The sequence below is a fragment of the Neolamprologus brichardi genome, chromosome 1, assembly GCF_056152115.1.
Source record: "Neolamprologus brichardi isolate AB-2024 chromosome 1, ASM5615211v1, whole genome shotgun sequence".
In the NCBI taxonomy this organism is placed as follows: domain Eukaryota; kingdom Metazoa; phylum Chordata; class Actinopteri; order Cichliformes; family Cichlidae; genus Neolamprologus; species Neolamprologus brichardi.
Genome location: NC_142104.1, coordinates 24005947 through 24025961, shown reverse-complemented (window position 1 = coordinate 24025961; position 20015 = coordinate 24005947). Strand labels below are relative to the sequence as shown.

Sequence of the window (20015 nt, the reverse complement as noted above, 5' to 3'; positions counted from 1 at the left end):
AACATTGTTCTGCGATAAAGCAGTCATACCCACTATACAGATACACATATACATATATGATGGTGTATATACATATATATATATATAAGCAGTTGTGGTCGCAAGTTTACATACCGTAATCGTGGACATCAATGTTTCACGATAATTTGGGGGCTTTTAATGATTTGTTTGAACTGTAATGATCATGTTTTACTTTAGCTGGTAGTTTGTCTTTGCCAGCAATAAAGGATTTGTTTGACAGCACTCATTGGATTGATCAATACTGAGAACAACGGAAATGTCCAAGGAACTCAGTGAAGATCTAAGGAGAACTCAAGATTTACACAAGTTGGGAAGGTCTCTTGGAGTAATTTCCATACAAGTGCAAATTCCAAGAACATCAGTTCAACAACTGAATGTCAGTACAAGTTATTCTGATGTTTCACCACAAAATCCAAACTGCCAACCTCAGATGAGAGGTTTTGGGGAGAAAAAAAAAACATTTTAAAAAAGGAAATAATGCATCCTTAGCTGTTGCTGTAATTGATGGTGTTTGAAAAGGTCTCCCAACCCAGAACAGAGAGATCCTGGATCGTGGGAAAAACATCAATGAAACATCAATGAGTCTGTACGTTGCCATGGAGACAGACACTGGTACCTATTGATGGTTCTGTAGAAATAAGTATGAGAGACCAGTCGCCCACAATTGCAAATCAAAACACAGGAAGTGAAGCGTGGTTGAGTCTGCGGTAGGTGCTGGACTGGATCAGTGGGAGGGACGCTCTTATTCCGCTCTGACTGGCTGTTTCCCTTTCATTTAACAGCTGATGTGCTGAGCATGGAAAAAGGTTAAGTCAGCTAAATGTCAGCTGTGACCTTCACTAAGGTACTACTTTTGATTTTACGCCCTCAGCACAAATGAATGGTTTCACCAGGTGCGTGCATCCTAAATGAACTTCCTTGCCAAAACAATAATGACACCACCGCCATGCTTGCATCGTTCTGCATTATGCTCTCATGCAGCTGTTTTTGTTTATTTAAACCTGTAAAAATCAAGAGTTGTGACTCTGTCACTTATCTGGCTCTGCCTGCCTACGATGGAAGCGCCTACTCTGATACGGCTAACAATTCACCATCCAATCACAGGACAATGCCTAAAAACAGTGGGAGGTTTGAGTAAGAACAGTAAAAACCTGTGGTGAGTATATTTACCATGGCCCCCCACGCAACATATAACTTGTTTGTCTGTGTTTACACTTATACACTGAGCTGCTGCACTGAGGTTTGTCTCAGCATGCCTGCTCTGGGACAGAGGACAGAGAGCTCGACAGTTGAAGCAAAGGGTGGGTGGGTGGGGTGAGTTTCACACTACAGAATTTTGCCTTGGTTTCAGAATCGTTACGCCCGTAGCGAGAGGTGAAACGGTGAGGTTTTTTTATCGAGAGGAGCAGTTGCCTACTCACCGATACTGGAGTCCCTTCTGAAGACATCCCTGTCGAAAATGTAAAAGGAGAGGTGCCTGAAGCTACGTGGGATCTCGCAGTAGAAGTCCTCCCCGTAGAACGGACTGCAGGAGAGAAGAGAGGAACTGTGATCAGTCTGATAAAGCAAGCTGCACGACTAACACAGATGGCGAGATTTTGAAAGTTGAGAGAAGAAATTCAGGTCACATGTCTGCAACATGTTCTGGACAAAGAGATATAGCAAAATGCAGATTCATGTCACGAATGCAATGAAAGGCTTTGGAATTATTCAAAGAAAAAATGATCGGATCTTTCATTATCATGAGAAACTATTGGTTTAGATAGAGAAGTCATACTGAGAAAGACAGTGTGCAAGGTTTTCTTGGTATTGTGAATGCAGTGGGTTTCAGTACCCCTGTACCCCTTTACAGCCTGTTGTGAACATGCCATTTAAGTGGTGCTACATTATCTTCGACACCAAATAACTGCCTTTTAATTCATTTATTTCATCTTTGTCTGGAAACAGCGTCATATTTAAAAGTACGGTAATACTTTTACTTCTATAGCAGTATTTCAATGTAATGTATTCTATTAAATACATGCTGTTGTGTTTGGAAAGTAACAAAGCAGCCTGTCAAGTGTAAAGTGAGCTAATCGATGGACTGGTTGGTTAATCTGCAAACTATTCGTGCGTCCAAAGCATTTTTCAGTGTTGTCTGAACAGGTGTGTCTTAGTTGGGGTAAGGTAAGGGTACATTCCCCTCTGTGTAAACATCACAACCACATTTATTTTCCTTTCCTTGTTCAGCAGTGATTGATTTTGTCAATGAATCACATGAGACAATGAAAATAAAGCCCTCGCGGGCTAAGTACATTTTGACTCCATTGATTTAGTCTCTGCTTTCCCTCAAGTGTGAGCAACAGCGCAGATATCATAAAGTGAAAATAATAGTAGTTTATTGATCTGAGGAACACCAGTTTAGTCTGTTTAGATGGCTCATTTTCTCCCTTGCTGTTGGTCGTATGCAAAGATGTGACAACCGTAATCCTACTCAGATGGGAATACAAATATTAGGACATCTTTCCTATATTTTATCTTGTTCTCCTGCCCTAGATGCATCTGGCCAATAAGCAGACTGAATGTTTTCACATGGTTTCTAGTGACGCGTTTCGGTTGGCTTGGAGTTTTCTCTGCGTGAACAGAAACCAAACCACAGGAAAAAGCTACAGATTACAAACTCATCCACTGGTTGAGACCAGAACAAACTATAGGTCATATATATGTCAAAACATCTTTAGGCCGTACTGAGGTTTTGCAGACATGTGACCACTAACCACATGTAACCATGTAAACGTCTGATATTTTAGATATGTAACAGTCATTGTGACAGTATAGGTTTAAGTTAACAAGTCACACAGGTCTGGAGACTGGTCTGCAACCAGCAACAACTGTCACTAGGGACAAATGGTTATTTCCTGAACGGCTGACTTAAAATTTTTTGTGATTTCTTTTGTGATGGACACTGCACAGCTACTCTCGGAGCTGTAGTGAAACTGTGCAGCAAACCTGGAAATGGAGGAGGTTCGCCTTCAAAATAAAAGTTGTGCCTTTTAAAACATGTTGGCTTTGAACCATCTCCACTATGGTGGACACGCTGACATCAGGTGAGACACCTCAATCGTTTTCCCTTTCCAGCTGCCATTTTTAATACTCTGGTGCTTCTTTTTGTTTAAATTCATGATCAACTTTGCCTTTAGGTATTATTTAAATGTCGCAACTGCATATTTCTGTAACTACACACCAAAAAGATTAGAAGCAAAGTTAAAAAGACAGAAAAATAGACAGCTGGGCCTGTACCAAAGTGACTTCTCCACAATCTTGGTCCTGAAGACTTCCTCTTGGTCCAGGTTGACTGTGCAGTAACAGTCCCTCATCTTGTTTGGCCCCGGGTACGGAGGGATGTTTTTTGCTTCTCCTGCACAATGAAAAGAACAAAGGAAGCATATTAAGTAGGAAAAAAACAATGTGTTTATTCAGGCTACAGGTCATTATTTATTAAAGAACTAGGAAAGCATTAAAAAAAAAAAAAACATTATGTAAAGTTTGTTGTTTTAGAGATGAGTGTATGAAGGAGGGAGGAGGGGTCCAGAGCTGGTACAGTGTCCCAACGCGCACTCTCATTGTCATTACCTAACCACATCCAACACCATGTATAATGAGCTTAGCTCTGCCAGGGCGGCTGTTTTTATGTGCAGATATATAAAACCGTGGCCTCAGAAAACAAAGTGCGACCCGTGAACGCCGTGTCCGCGAGCGTGCCTGTGTCTGTGATGTAACATCTGTGAATGAATGAATCTGCGTGGGACACTTCCTGTATGTCAAACATGTGTGTCAGCACTCCCTTTAACAAAAATGTGATCCAGCCACCCACCGAGACACACAAACACACAAACCGGAGAGGTGGTACTCTGGTCCCGCAGGGCCAATTTATTCTCATTTATGAAGACGTGCATCCACTTTAGCCATTACCCTCTTTACCCTGGGGGGGGACTCACAGTGTTAACCATCATTGTGAACGTCTGCTTGAGTAACGCTTCATTGTCTGTGTGGTTATCTGACACTGCTAGCATACGCTGCTCTGTTATTTCTGGCTTTAAAACGTCTTCACAGTAAGAAGCATGAGTTTAAAGGGCGGGTGATGCTATTTGATAAATTGACACTTTCTCTTTAAGGCAGTACTTCTCTTTATCCACATTTCTGCCTTACCTCATATTTAGCATGTCTCCTTATGTTTTTATCCTTTAAAGAGGATCCTATGAAAGATTTCTAAAGCCCCGATGAGGAACTCCTCCATCATCCTGCGTCACTTTGTATTGATCTTGGGAGTGAATCCACACGTTAAGAACCACTGCCTTATCATATGATACATAACAATATAAACTTTGATTACTCTTACTGCACCAGGAAACACATCAGAGATACTAAGCCAGAAATCTCCACTGCCGGGTTTCCGACCCTGCGGCTGACCCTAGGGGGGAGGGGAGAGAGTTGACATTTGACACCAAATAGCCGGGCGTGAAACTGCAAACCAGATGGCTATCTTCAAGTTATTTTTCCTGTTTCTCAGTATGGCTGCACATTAATGCAGCAGCCCCACTAAAGTTCCTCTCAATCAGCCCTACCATAAATACTAAAACATAATTCCCCTGCTGGCATTATATAATCAAGATTTCCCGATAACCGCATCTTATCACAGAACCAGGAAGGTGGGGCAAGATGTTCCACATTTCCTTCAACGAATCCCACAAGGAAAATTCAAAACAATCAGTCACATCAATGATTTGCTGACAATGCAAAACACAAGACGTGTCCTTTGAGCGTTTTCACAATGCGCTGTTGTTACTCCCACTCGTTTTTTGTAAAATAGTTAGCAGGCAAGCAGCCAGCTGCAAGCAAGATACGATCTGGTGCCTCCACCTTCAGTCCGTGACGCTGGATAAACCTTAAACCCTCGCTGAGACAAACAAAGACGGTGAAGTGCACCCTGTGGGGTCTGTAATACAACACGGTGTTATGACTGCTTCTCTGGAGGCTGATTCGTGCACTGCATGAATCGTTACTCAACAATTCACAATAACAACATTCATTCACAAATTAAGACGACACCTGAGCTCTGGAACAGGACACACGTGGCACCGCTTTGATGTATTGATGCAAACTATACAGCTCCATCTGCCTTTCAAGATGATGTAACCGCCTCTCATCTCTGTCTTTATCCCTTTACTTCCTACTGTCATTAGAGCTCCCTTGCTTCTGCAGCTCTCATTTATTTTCTCATATTTACTTTATCACCGTCCCGTAATCCTCCTCATTCACCCCGAGCACCCGAATTCCCTCCAATCTCCGTTTTCCACCTGCTTTCATTCACGAACTGCAAGATTGCAGATTGCACTCATCCTGGTGACCAGAAACATCATGGGATTACCACAGCGTTCCCAGTGAGAGTGCTTAAAGCGTGCAAATGTGTTTAATGACTCAACTTAGTAAAAACAAAAACAAAAACAAAACCAGCGCAGATTAAATCTATTTTTTTTTTTAAATCAGTCTTGAGATAGTTCAAGGGGTTAAAAGTTTCAAATCATGAGGTCTTACAAGTAGCTTGTAAAAAGTGTTGTTGTTTTTTACAGTAAAGTTAGTAACTTTACATAGATGTCTCCAAAAGTTACATAGATGACTCAATATAAACAGGGGAAAGTTTTTTATTTTTATTTTTAAGTTCCCACAATAACCAACAGGATGTGCAAAATGATTTTGGTGACACTACTCAGCCCAAATTGCATGTTTTTGCAGTATCTAAGTGTTGCACTTTGTAAACAGACTGTGCAAAGTCATCTAACAGTGCGTCTTTCCAGCGCTAGATGGTGGGTAACAACCATTTTAATCAAAATGATGCAGTAAGTGGAGAACTGAAATCGTCCCACAGCAGCTAAACCAGCAAAGATATATCATCCACTTTCAACTATTTATGGTCTTTCTGGACAGAAGCTGCCGAAACCTCTTGAATCTGATTGTGGGTTGAAAGATTGAAATGATGGTTTGAAGCTATATGTAATATGTGGACTGTATATGTAGACAATCTGGGAACATTAGGTAAAAACACAAAACTTAATCATTTGTGCGTTCAAGTTATTTAATAGAGTTTAATGTTCATGCAAATTAGAAACAGCATAATGGGGGTGTTGACACCTATGAGTTCAACATAAAGAATATAGTTCTACGACTGCCAATGTGTCGTATCTCCTGCACATATTCAGGTCTGGTGATTATTGAAGCCTCTAAATGCAGCTGTTGTGATTTGGCGCTATATAACTAAAACTAAATTGAACTGAATTTAATTAAATGAAGGCAAGTTCGAAGTGTTCCTCAGACAGCCATCTGAAGCTGGCACCAAAAGTGAGTTAATAATATTTTAGTGTGAAAACGCACATCCTTTTATGTTGGTATAAAAGACTGTTTTCGACGCACTTTAGCTAGCTAGCTAGCTTACTAAGCTTACTAGCTTCACTTTGGTAATACTCCAATGAAAGTTGGAGCCAGTCTAAAGGTGTGATTCTAGGATTTGCAAGCTTAGCTACCTGCACATTGGCTTCATTTTCCAGACCCTGATTCATTAGTAGCGCCTACACATTCCTGAGGAGCAGCCTGTCACATTAAACATGATACAACCACCAGTCTCTGGGAAAAAGTTTACATGGAAGATGCCGGCTTGTCTACAAACGCTCAGTACTAGCCAAGCAGTAGCATAATTTGAAAAACTGTGTTGCAAACCTGAAACTGAGAAGACCTTGGTTCAAAGTAAAAAGGTGTGCCTCGATGCAAAATCCAACATGCTTCACAAGGCACAACTTCTACTTTGAAGGTGAACTGGCAGTTTCACTACAGTTCTGGGTCTTGGCTCATTCATGGTCTTCCATGAAAAACACGACAACCACGACAATCCACTAGTGAACAAAGCAATCTGAGGTTTTCCCCAATAGGAAATACACATTTTTACCCAGCACCCTGTGGTTGCCAGGGAACAATGACCAGTCTCCAGGCCTCTGTGGCAGGAGCTTGAGCAATCGACTTCAGAGCAACTTCCTCCAACCTCCAGCAAACACTCCCCAACTGTTTGTCAGATGGTCGCGAACCAGTCTCTATCCCTTTGTGACTGGCGCTTTTATTACTTGATCCTACGCCGTCATACCTATAATGTCCAAACCTAGCATCTCATGATTAGCGGTCATTCGACTTCAACATCTCGATACTTAACACTGTGCAAGCAAGCAAACACACAACATCAGAATCAAGATCGAAGAAGAATCTTCTTGATTTCCCACCTTCGGCCTGGACTAGCTTGCATACTGAACAGCCTGAATACACTGTGCTCGAGTGCCTGTAAGCACATCAGAACAGTTACTGCTTCCAGCTGCGTTACTGTGCAATTTACAAGCTAAAATAAAGACAGCTGCAATAAAGGATCACAGTGTTTCCATGCTGTGCTTTACTGAGGAACTAAATGAAACTGGCTGCTGCCTCAATGCTCAGAAAATGATTGTATGCTCTATAAAGACGACATGATCTGTAGTAAATACGCCAAACCATCTGTCTTTACCACAATTAGAAGTACAGTGTGACAGTTTCCTGTTCAGGAGAGGAAGAAGCGATGGACCGTTTTATTTATCTGGATGATGACCAGGAGAGTTTGTCAGCCTGAGAGTGGAGCATACAAACTCCACTTTTAGATATTTGTGTGTATATGTTTGATGGCGAGTGAGTGAGCCTGTTACAAAAGAAAAGATAAGCCTCTTCAGTAACCTGCCATTCATCATGTTAGATTAAAGACTTTATTATAAAACCAGAGTCTGTAATCCACCGTCTCAGCCTGCCTATCATTTTCTTCCTTTTATCCCTTTTCTCTTTTGGTCTGAAGCCTCCTTTGTTTGCGTTTTTATCAGTGCAGGACTTGTCTTTCACGCCTGCTTTCGTTTTCCCTTTCAAGATAAACTTTAACCTGATTTCACTTTCCCTACATCTCATGCTGCTTCCTTTTTTTTTCATCTGTTCATTTTTCAACTTCTCCAGAGCTGTGTGTGTGTGTGTTCTCTCGCGATTCATAATAAGCAGAAAATATGAAAAGAAAACCAACAACAACAGCAGTTTTTGTTTTCTTTTCATCAAGCATCACCGCAGCTGCCCTTGGAGAATATCCTGCCCTAGTATCTGAGCAAAACAAGCAAACACACACACTTTGCACGTGTTTCTGTGTGCACGCAAAACAGGGGGAGGCACTGAGCTGAGATGACAGGAGAAAAGTGAACAGCCGAATGAGACACTTAAAAAGAAACCTTACATCCCTGCAGAGGAAAGAAAAAAAAAAAACAACGGAAGAAATGAGGAAACGGAAGCCGGCGAAGCCAATGCGATGGATGCAGCGAATGTTCGGCTTTCTCCTTCTGTCGACCGGTTTCAGTCGGCCACGCTGTGGCGTACAGTTACAGACGCACCGCTCGCCTCGTTATTCTAATCCCCTCTGACACGAACACATTCGAGGATACACAGGCGCGAATGCTTTGAGTCGCCGTGGGCTCAAGTAGCAGGCCTGGGAAACGCAGGCTTTAAGAAAAGGAAGGGTGGGGGGGTGGAGGGTTGTTACTGAGAAAAATACAAGCAGTGTACTCAATCAAGGGGGAGAGACGAGAAAGACTGCAGAAAGAGAGAGAGAGAGAGAGAAGTCAGCCAGATAGAAAACTGGAGAGCGGTTAGCTTTGGAGAGAGCGACAACAGGAAATGAGATGAGGAGAAAGGAATTTCAACTGGATCCAAGGCGAAGTTTAAAAGCGGCGAACAACCCAGTTACCCCTGAGAGTGTGTGTGTGTGTGTGTGTGTGTGTGTGTGTGTGTGTGCGTGCGTGTGTGTAAGACGGAGAGAGACACCGTGAGAATGGAAAAGAGTGAAACTCATTTATATTATCCCTCTGTCTCCGCTCAGTTCCTTTGATGCTTCTGGGTAGAGTCAAAACGAGAACTGAAATCAAACTGTAAGACATTACAGTCTTTTCTGACTAAACATAAAAACATTACACCCGCCCACCCACCCACACACCCACACACACACACACACACACACACACACACACACACACACACACACACGTACGCAGGCCTTTTTGGTGGATCTCCAAAGCTGGCACTTTGTTCTTGCAGGAAATATTGCTTTATCATTGAAACCAGAAGCACAGCCCACATGTATTTTTAGCATCAGTTAATCTCCCAATCAACTTTTAGTATCTGATTAATAATTTGCACTATAAAAATGCTCACTCTATGACTTTGCACTTTCAACGACAGAGGTTAAAGCAACAGTTGGGGGTGGGACAGTTCGGCACAAACGAGGCCCAACACTTGGCACGGCGCAACTCCAATGCTGACCGCGTCTTTCAAAGTTAACCTCAAACTGGTCCTGAGCTGTGAAGTCATTCTGCACACTGGGAGAATGACCTCATGTGATGTCCAGCAGCCTGAAAGTCCTATTCACGCGTGACAAAGACAATAAGCAATCTTCTCTAAAACTGCATCTGTGCTTTAGCTATAACCGTCCAAGGTGAGCACTAATCAGTACGCCCAGTTCAGAGAATAAACACGGCCCAGGAGCAGATTACAGTGCAGTCAGAAATAAGCCACACAGTCAACAACAGGTAGCCACAATTACCGCTGCGAACCTGCACCAGGGCATCCTGAATTCACAATCAGTGAAAACCTGTTAACCTTTTAAGACAGCCGTTTCGTGCTCGTGCTTCCGACCCACCAGTTTCTTTGCGCTGCTGAAACCTCACCCACTCTGAGGTTTTTACAAAAGGAGGGGCTGTTATAAGTCACCACTGCTGCAGAGAGATTTACTTTCATCTAAGCATGGAAATCACACTTGAAGAATCAGCTTCAGGTAGAGGAGGCTACAAGGGGTGTGGTAGATAAGAACGGCCACTTTTTAAGCCTACGTGGGCTGAGGGTTTCATGCAAAAGTTTCACTAAACCATATAACCGATGCACTTGTTTCACACTCGGCTGTAGCCACATGTATGGCTCTGTTTTATCTGCGTGAAAACATTAAAATAACATTCTCTGGGATATCGACGATGAATAACTCTCGGCTGGCCGTCTTTTGTCAACATCCAGTCATGGTTGAAAAATAACTCCTAAATTAAGGTTGAGCCACTGTTGAGCTCATGTCTCGACGTCACCTGGACATCCAGACTTTTACGAAAAAAAGAAAAGTATTCTGCAAGAAAGACTCGATCGCACGAACTGTTGGCTCTGAGGTCCACACAGATATTTGCATCATAGGGTTTATTATGTAACATCAGGAGAAGACATGAGGTGGTTCTAATGAAAAACGGAGAATTCCCGGTTCTGTCAGAGAGTTCTTCCTGTTTAAAGGGAGTTTTCTTTCACACTGTCACCAAGTGCACCCTGAACCATCCATTTATGAGGGGCAGCCAATCACAAGCCTGCCTTAAAGGCAGGGAGTACTTGTTTCAGACAGATGGACTAAAGAGCTGCGCCAAACCCCAGTATAAGATAAATAAGTATTTCCAAACCAGGAATCATAGGTGTGGAAATGAACGTTTAAATCATGAATGAGACAATTAGTGTGAATTGAACTGTCTGTCCATTGGATAACTCTACCGCACTAGGAACTGCACTTCTTTAGGTTTGCAAAGACGCTTCGATGTGCTTTCAAACACACTGCAGCTTATCACAAGCTGCCTGCCATGAAACCAGCTGAGCTGTCTTATCCTGAAGTTTCCACCCAACCAGAACAGCTGCTGGAGGAGCATGCATGGAACAGCATGGAAAACAAAGGGAGTTTATGGTTAAAGGCTGCACAGCACAGACTGTGTGATAAACCAGGATTCAGTTACTGATCAAACCCAATCTCTTTCTGCCGCTCCACAGAGCTAATGGTTACACAGATTCGTAAGTCTCAATGGAAAACTTGACTTGAGCGAAACAAAAATACACAACTACAAACATGCACACACACACACACAACTGTGCAGGGACAGTTAGGCTTAAATTAAGCTCCGATCAGAGACCTGGTGCGTTCATTCGGTGTCACGTCAGCGTGTAGCTGCTGCAGAGAGCTGCTTTCACTGCTCTTTATTTCCTTTACGTTCTGGTCAGTTTAACCTCAACTCTGCCTCCGGGCTTTTTATCCGTTCACATAATTCTTAGAAATCTCTGTGTTTGTTTTTATGACTTCTAGAAAAAAAGCAATTAAACGGTGTAAAACGAGCTCTTACCCTCCCACCCCGTTATTTTTCCACACACGCAGACTCACAAACAGGCTTGGCAAACACAAAGATACGTTATCTTTTGCAAGCACAGGAAGGGAGAGCGAGTTGGGTGTACGTCCCCGCATGTGGCAAGTTGACATTGCCGGTGTTGCCAGAGGAGGAAAACGCTGTTGCAAAACCAGATTTAATCAGCGTGTGTGCAGACGCCTGCCACACAAGTTCAACTTCACATGAAAGTCGTGACAAGAGGACCAACGCGGTAACGTCTGCTGACACTCTGTGACACGGGAGTTTCTCTGTCCACTAAACGCTTTCACGCTTAAGTCACTGCTAGTTGGTAGACATCTTCCAGTTCCACGAGGCATCTGAAGGACACGCGGGAGGAGCCGTGCTCTCCAGACCTCTATTTACCCGTGCTGACCCTGCATGCGGGGCCTATGGCAATACTTCCACGTTATTCCCCGTTCTGTTTTCCCATGGAGGACACATTACAAACCGGATTATTCCACCAGCCTGAAGCCACCTACGCTGTCTGCATCTGAACAGGTCAACACACACGTTTACAGCAGCAAACTTTTTTCCAACACACCTCACCTTCTAGGACAAAATGGTGGACTGTGCTTATGCAGTGTATTAAGCATCTACTGTAGATGAATATCATGTAATAACAGCACCAAACTGATCTTGTTACTTCCATTAAACTAAATCAGATTTCAACGCTGCACGCACATGAACTGTTTCTGACCCCTCCCTTCCTCACGCAGCCACCCGTCACTCCGCATCTCCTATTCAGTCTGGACAGTATGAAGTTTGGGAAACTCTGTTGGCCACCTATCAAGAGAAAGGCAAAGCGAAGGGAGGGGAGGGACGCTCTGTCACTCCCAACCAAATTCTCCCTCCCAGCCTGAGCCTGTTGAAGTCAGCCGCGCACTCCTGTTTCCTGGACCGCCACTGCTTTTTCTCTTCCAGACTCCGTGCAGTTTCTTTCACTATGTTCTTTTTCCCACTTCTTCCAAAAATCACACTTGTATTGTTACGGCACCATTAAGCAGTAACACAACAGTGCTGTGCCAACCAACATGAAGCCTATGAAAACAGTTCAGGGTGCGCAGCTTATGCGGAGAACCGATTCCAGACCAAACCGGTGACTTGCACTATGACACAATCAGCCAATGACTGGGTGAAAGGGTTTAAACCAGGGATGTCTAACGTAAGGCCCGAGGGCCAGAATCGGCCCGGAAAAGACTCCATTCCAGGATGCTGGACTGCTTTGGAAAATGTGAAGGAGGGCATAGCTTTTACACTTTTACAGCTTCTCCGACTGATAAAGACCTCTCCCATGGCCATACTACACCAAAGTAATTAATTATTAGATAAACAGATAAATGACAGTGTAGTTCCTGTTATTTCACAGTGTACTTTAGAAATTTTTACAATAGTTCTGCAGTAAAAAAATCTTTTACACTTTTATTTCTTACAATTCAAGCCCAAAAGGGTCGAGCTGACAGATTACTTTCATTTATTTAAAAATGACATACTGATATAACTCTGTTTCTTTTTCTTTATTAATTATAAGGAAAAAGGGATTAAATATGTACAGTACAGTAACTGTACAGTGACAGAAAGGGGAGGTTCCCTGGTTCAGCCTACTTAAGATTAAAGTGGGCTGTAAAGTGGGTGCATTTGCAAACCATGCACCATGTATGTGACCTAAATACTTACTGTAACCCCCAAGAAGCATTTTTGTGTTTTGGTTCAGTGCTATTAGCAACGTCTTGGTGGTTTTCAGCTAATTCTATACACCCCATAACCCACCCAGCACTGATAAGCATGCAAATTAGTATTAGCTGATGAGTACAGGGAGCACTGAACAGCTGAGGAGACAGATATTTATCAGGTGATGGGAACTAGCTCCACATAACCGTTAATGACTGACCCCGGCGTGGTGGTCGAGTAATCATCTTGTTGTGTTTTTATTGTCACTCTAGTTAACCTGCTCTCTCAATTGTCTGATTTATTCTTAGCGCTGATTGGTTGCTGAAGGCTCGCCGACGAATAAAAACGTTGCCAACTGGCGTTTCGGGCGTTCGTTCCTTCCGCCTCACCTCCATCCGCACCGGCTGGTTTTTTTTCTGCTGCTTTTACAGCTTTGTTTGTCAGCTATAGGTTGAGTTGGGAGTTACCGGCGCTACTGTTTTCAGTTTTGTTTGTTTAGGGGACCCATTGTGTGTAACTTCACGGGTTTCTTCCTCTTTTGTTTGCTTCAGCCGGGACTCCCGGTCCCTTTTTTTCTGTTTGTCCTTTGTAGGTAACTCCATTTTCATTATTAAAAGCTTACTGAATGTCAGCGTGTTGTTGCATCTTACACGACAGGTTCCTGTAAAACACACATTCAGGGAGAATTTTGGCAGTGCTCAAAAAAAGCCACAAAAAATCTACTGTCACACTTTTAAGGATTGTTATTCCATATTTTCTTACAGAGTATTTTTGCATAAGCTTCTTCCAACGCTTTACTTATTGTGTAGATTATAAATTGTTATTGGCTATGCTGATAACTTTCCCTGATGAAGCTGTCAGAGGTGTACGCAGGAATGCAAACTTCCAAATGAGTCAAATCGGTAGGTGGTCCAATTGCACTGTGTAAAAACACGGCAAAAGTACAAACAAACAAGAAGACGTCATGCCTGAGCCTCAACAACTTCAAGGTCTAACTGACCTCCTTTCTTAAAATACATTTTCAATATTTCATATCGCGGTTCACTTCCATCTTTGGAGGCACTAAGTTTACTTCTTCGCGGCTTTTGTGCATTCTTACGTTCATTCAGCTCGACGTGCGCTGCCTGCACGTTAACGTCTTTGTTTCTGGGTCATGATGCATGGAACAAATTAAAAAAAGGAAAATAAACAAAAATTTGCTCTAGAGCGACACTAGTGTTTAAAAACTATACAAGTGACCTTTAAGTTTTGTGGGTTCGAGCGTGTAATGTCTTAACATGCCCGCAGCAAGGTTTAAGATTATATTCTTATTTATTTCTTCAAAGGCGCGCGCAGTAATTTGAGCCCAGATATTGTTTCAGTGTGTTTTGCACAGTGTTTGTCAGATTATGTTCCTAGCAGCAACAGAGAGGCCAAATGCACATATGTTGTTGTTAATTAGTGCAAAGTCCCAACTCCAGCTGTGCCACTGAGAGTTCCCATCTCTCCGAGCGCCGACACAGACACAGCCGCCGACAGACGGAGCGCAGCCTGCTCCTGTACGTGAGACACCACCTCTGTCCCTTTCTCTCTGCATCTCACTACATCTGCTTTGTATTAGCTTGTTGCCATGCAGGAAAAAACACAATTCTTTTGTAGTCTAGTCCAGCCAATCAGGAAGACATTTGGGGGCAGCTTCCTATTTCCTGCCTTTCCCCAGACAGTACGGACTCGGGCCCAGTAGCCCCGTTCAGTTTCCGACATTCGCGTGTTCCTCCAGGAAACTGAGACGAGTCATCACCTGGAACAGCGTGACAATAATAAGTCCTTCTTTCTCCCCCGCTGCCTCTGGTCTTCAACTATGTGGCAAATTTTCAGCTCTGAGTCATCAGCAAAATGTCTTCTCACGCCAAAGGAGAAGACTTTGATGAAAACAATGTGATGCAAGCGTTACACAGACATTACTGGGAGCAGAGCGCCATGGGAATCGTACTGATGGCAAGTATGACTGCTGCTAGGCAACAACACAGTATAAACTCCACTGTCATCACTGTTTGATGACACAGAATAAAAAGGACGAAGGAAACATTGGGTCAGTGCTCAGAGGTGATGAAAACGCACAGTAAATGTTCCTCATGAGTGTCAGTAATCATGCCTCACTGGCAAAAGTTTACAGGGTAACACAGCTTCACTTTAGATTACATACACTTTACACCTCCGATGGAATACATTTTGCAAGTAATACAACTTCCAACTAATATTATTTTTATGTGTAAATTTCTGCTTTATTTTCTCAATTAAGGTTTAGAGAGCAGTTTGGTATATAAAAAGGCATGGGTAAATGGACCTCAGCACATGTAAATCCATAATAAACACATTATATTTCAGAAAACTGTAAAAAATATCCAGTAACTTCCAGTCCAACAAGATGTCCAACAAACAGTCAAAAAACCTTGAGTGTAGCGAGTGTGTATCAATATCATCCGATATTTGTCTATGCAGCAGTGCTAACATTTACAAAAGTTTAAAAAAAAATAGCCAGGAGAAACACCCTTCACTATGTTACCAGTGACAGTGTGGTTTGTCCACCAGGGGGAGCTCTGCAACTTCCCTGTTAGGAACAATTGACTTTGGAATGCTACAAACAACAACCAGCTGATCTGAGGAGAGTCAGGCAAAGTTTAAATATTTAAAAAAAATAACTATACATAACAAAATCTAGGAGAATCTGTTTTTGCTTTGTGTCTGAAAAAAAAAGAAAAATATCGGCCGATATATCAGGATATATATAAATATATATATAAATATCGGTAGTCTAAAAGAAAGCTCATATTATACTGGCTTTTATGAAACCAGCTAACAGTGAAATGCTGACTACACATTAATATTAATGCCTAAGTAGTTCTTCAGTAATAAAATACAACATGTTTGTGTATGACACTCACAGCGGTCCTGTGTCTGCATTTATTTTCAATACTGAAGGTACATTCAGGTCTGGACTCTAACTGGTAACAGTTTTCTTTTCTTGAATTAAAGGATATGAGTCCTCCACTTCTTTTTTTTCTTGCATGAGCTGTAAGCAGACGTATATCTAGGAAAGACATCTGTGACGGGAAGAGTTGCTCCAGTCATTCGGTTTTCCTGAACAGGAACTCAAAGCTGCTGGCCGGCTGAACACTCATTCAGAAAGTGCAGCAAACTAATGCGACCACAGTAATTTAAATATTGCAACTCTCCCTTGAGTCTGAGCATAGTATCTCACTGGGAGTACTTCATAAACTTGACTCAGGTTCTTTCTCCAACTTTCTCCTGGGAACTCACCTGGAGGTAAGAAGCTTGGAAACAAAGCCTAACTTCAACTGAGAAGCTGACAACCGGAGAGTTTTGTGCCCAGAAATACTGGCTGGCACACAGCTTGTATGTGTGTTTATTGTAAATTTTTATCCCCCCCACCCCTCCTTCATCCCTGTTCATCCCTTCTGTTGCATGTTTGGAGTCAAAACAAAGTGGACAGCACAGACGGGATGAACTGGGTGCCAGATGTCAGTGAAAAGGACCCGTGATAACAGTTAGAGCACACAGAGGAAATGATTGTCTGCTCCCTGTGGTTTGATGTTAAAAAGGCAAACATGTGAACATGCTCTCAAACAGGTCAGACTGCTGTGGCATTTTGGACCACTTCCCCTCGCAAAAAAAACGTCACAGTGTTCCCTCTGATGACACCTGAAACGTGTATTCAAAACTTGCTTTGCAAATCCAGTTTATTGTTTAAGTATTTTCCAAAGTTAGCAACAGTCCCACAGATTCATTAACAACAACAAAAAAGAGCGAGTACACATATAAGACTGTTTTGCACAAACAATTAAAGAGTAATAAAAATGAAAGCATGGAAAGCTCTCAACAGTCCTGTTGTTATAGCCGGTATTATCAATTTTTGCGCTTGATATATGCGGGCTTACATGCAGTTACTACTATATTACAGTTAGACAATTGCATTAGGATACTGTCTTCTTCAATAAAGCACCCACTGCACGAGTCCTCATGGCTCCATTCACAAGATATGCATGCACCACATACCTCCTAGAAACCGGGGTTACCCACTGGAGACTAGCTACAATTCTAAATATAGAAATCTGGGCTAACAATCAATAGCTAGACAGTCATGCATAAAGCTTTTTGGAAGGGGGCGAGTGCAGAGAAAGCAGGGATAAGGGGAGGAGGGGTGCAACAACATGACTGGCCGGCTGCAGCTTAGACGAAATCAAGGCTTACTTTATCTGAGATACATAATACTATTATTAATAATAACAATAATAATAATAAAAACAGCCGGATGTTTGGTGTGTAGCCACACAGCTTGCTTCTAATCGGTTCAAGTCCGCATGTGGAGACTTCTATCAAACGCACATGATCTGGGTCCAAATGCCAGCTGCCAAATTCCCACAATATCCCCCAAAGCTTTGGATCTATGGAACATTTCCCCCCTTAACATTTTCATTTTTGTAATTAGTCTGTGCGCTGGGAGGAAAAAGCGTGTGATTTGAATTACAATACCAGGCTGAACAACACAGATCCGAGTCCCTCCAGCCTCCAGCCCCTCACTGACTGCCTGCTTCACCCGTGAATACGGGGCCATCCATTGAGGCGCTCAGGCTGGGGGTAGGGATTTTTTTTTTCTCTTACCTATTTTTATTTTAACGCTCTGGAAAACCCGGAGACCTTCCTCTTCTACCGCCATGCTTTCGCCGTGGCACTTTCCTTTATGACGACTAAATGAAGACGGTCCTCCACGGTGGTCGGTTCTGGCCTCTCCAGCGCACGGATATTCCAGGGGTTTTGCACATCTATGCTCCCCAGGCGGCTATCGCGCTCCGGCTGCTGGCTGGCTCAGCTCTAACAAGCGGACTCAACCTCAGACCAACAGCAGCAGCAGCAGCCGCGCTAGAGGGGTGTGGTTTATACGGCTCCGCCCACTAGTATATGCTGGGTGAACAGTGCCGGGCGACGTAAGCGCAGCGGAAGCGGTCTCACCAGGAAAACTGCTGTAAACAAAAGCTTTAAAGTTTACATAATACATAATATTAACAATAAATTTGAATCGGACATATTCCTTCTTTGGAACAAGGTCTTAAAGGGAAAATATCACATTGCCTTGCATCAAGTTAATCTCACGTGTCCCAAAGAATTTTATTTATTATTATTACCAGGGGCGATTCTAGGATCAGAGCTTTGGGGGTGCTGAGCACCCAGAGAGCTGCCCAGCCAGGCAAGATAAACTTTACTTGTCACAATGAGACTTCTTCCCTGTCTCTGTCAGTCCCTGCATCCTTAAATGTCTCCAGTTGTCCCGAGATCTCTATAACTGTCTCCTTGGTGCATCCATCTCCCTGTCCTCATTGTCTGTTGTCTTCATCTCCGTTATCACTCATCATAATTTTGCCATCTCTGTGCAAGTCTGCAAATTTCTTTATTAAATCATAAGATTCTTAAATTCATCAAGTCTCTCTGTGCCTGGGTCCTCATCACAAAACATGACATCACTGTTTTGTACATTTTAACACAATTTAATCCCCACATTTGTGAAAGAAAAGCAAAACACTTTTTTGAAAAGTTTGTAACAAAACCATCAAATCTGATTAAGGTTATTTAAATGCTGCAAAAGAAGAATGGATTGGAATAAAAAAAATACATATCCCAACCTTAATTACTGGGGAGAATAATGAGTGATGCTCATAGTGAGTAAAAAGTAAACTGAGTGCATTTTTTTGGACAGAGATTCACTTATATATGTGTATGTTTAATATAATACAGATACATAAAAAATACTTCCAAAACAATAAATTATTACAAATAAATTATTACAAAATATTAATAAAAAACTATACAAATTGAGGCAACTTTGCCTGTGGTAGAATGTATACAATGTATGAAAAAATCTTTATTGCAGATACTAATTTTACTCATTTAATAATAATAATTTTGTGTTGTAAGATTTATGAGTTTCATGCTTTCATAGTGGTACTTAGGAGAGCTTGACATTTTTAATCAGGTGGTACACACTGTAAAAGGCTTGAGAAACACTGATAAGTGTATGTGTGCTTTTAGAAAACATTTAAAGCTGCAGTATTTTGAAACAAGCTAGCTTAAAACATTTTTAGAATATAAACAGAGCATCTGCTTCTCTTTACAGCTCCTCACTCCACCAGGGCTGTTTGGCTCTTTCTGATAGTGTGCAAATGCGATGTATGTAATGCAGCAGACATACAGACAACTGGACGGTCCAAAAGTTGGCCTACCTATTACTGACTGAGGTTTTAGTAGAGTTGTGGCTGAACTACATAAAAATATATCATTGATTTTAATCTCCCCCAATCAATTATAATGTTATGTTCCAATGTTGTTAAAGAGGGTCAAAAATGTTTCAACCCAGTTTGTTTTGCAGATTCTGTATAGCAGCTTTAATATAGGGAGGACACAACTTCCAGACTGTGTGAGTAAAATCAGGTTTTTTCTCTTTGTCAGTTTAACAGTTTCTGTTGTCCCCGTCTGTTTTCTTACCTGGTTCTTCCCGACCTTGTACTTTCTCCTCACATTCCCCTCTTTCCTCTCTCCCTCTTTGGACTGACAATCATACACAAATAGATTGTATTCAATTAGATGAAAAATTACATTAATATGAAATAAATACTATTAAGATCACTAACAAAAAGTCCTATCTCAGTGTACTTTCAACCAAAAGGAAAATAACCAAACCACATGAACAACCAATACAAGATATAAATATTGAAACACTGATCCAACATTATTCTTGATTTACGGACCATTTGATTTTACACTTTTACCTGAATGTGGCTCCTTTTTTTGAAAAAACTCCATTTTTATCCATTATCCATTATGAACCTAGCTGTCTCTCTGTACACACACACACACACACACACAACAGGAGTTATAAAGTATCCAGTGGGCATTCAGTCAGTTAGCTAGTTAGTATCCATTTCAAACAGGACAGTGGTAACAACAGTAGGCTACGGACAATTTTAA

At 42.0% G+C, this 20015-nt stretch overlaps 1 protein-coding gene across 2 annotated transcripts in view; it reads right to left on the bottom strand.

Annotated features, from left to right (window-relative positions):
* rasa3 (RAS p21 protein activator 3) overlaps positions 1-17864 on the bottom strand; it is a 39678-nt gene extending 21814 nt beyond the window's left edge. For both annotated transcript variants that reach the window (XM_035905339.2, XM_006780341.3), the window contains exons 1-3: positions 17658-17864; positions 3301-3418; positions 1443-1546 (exon numbers count right to left, since the gene is read on the bottom strand). In XM_035905339.2, the coding sequence (XP_035761232.1) occupies positions 1443-1546; positions 3301-3418; positions 17658-17712 (277 nt within the window). In that variant the 5' untranslated portion in view covers positions 17713-17864. The remainder of the gene's footprint in view (positions 1-1442; positions 1547-3300; positions 3419-17657) is intronic.
* Between the last annotated feature and the right edge of the window lie 2151 nt (positions 17865-20015).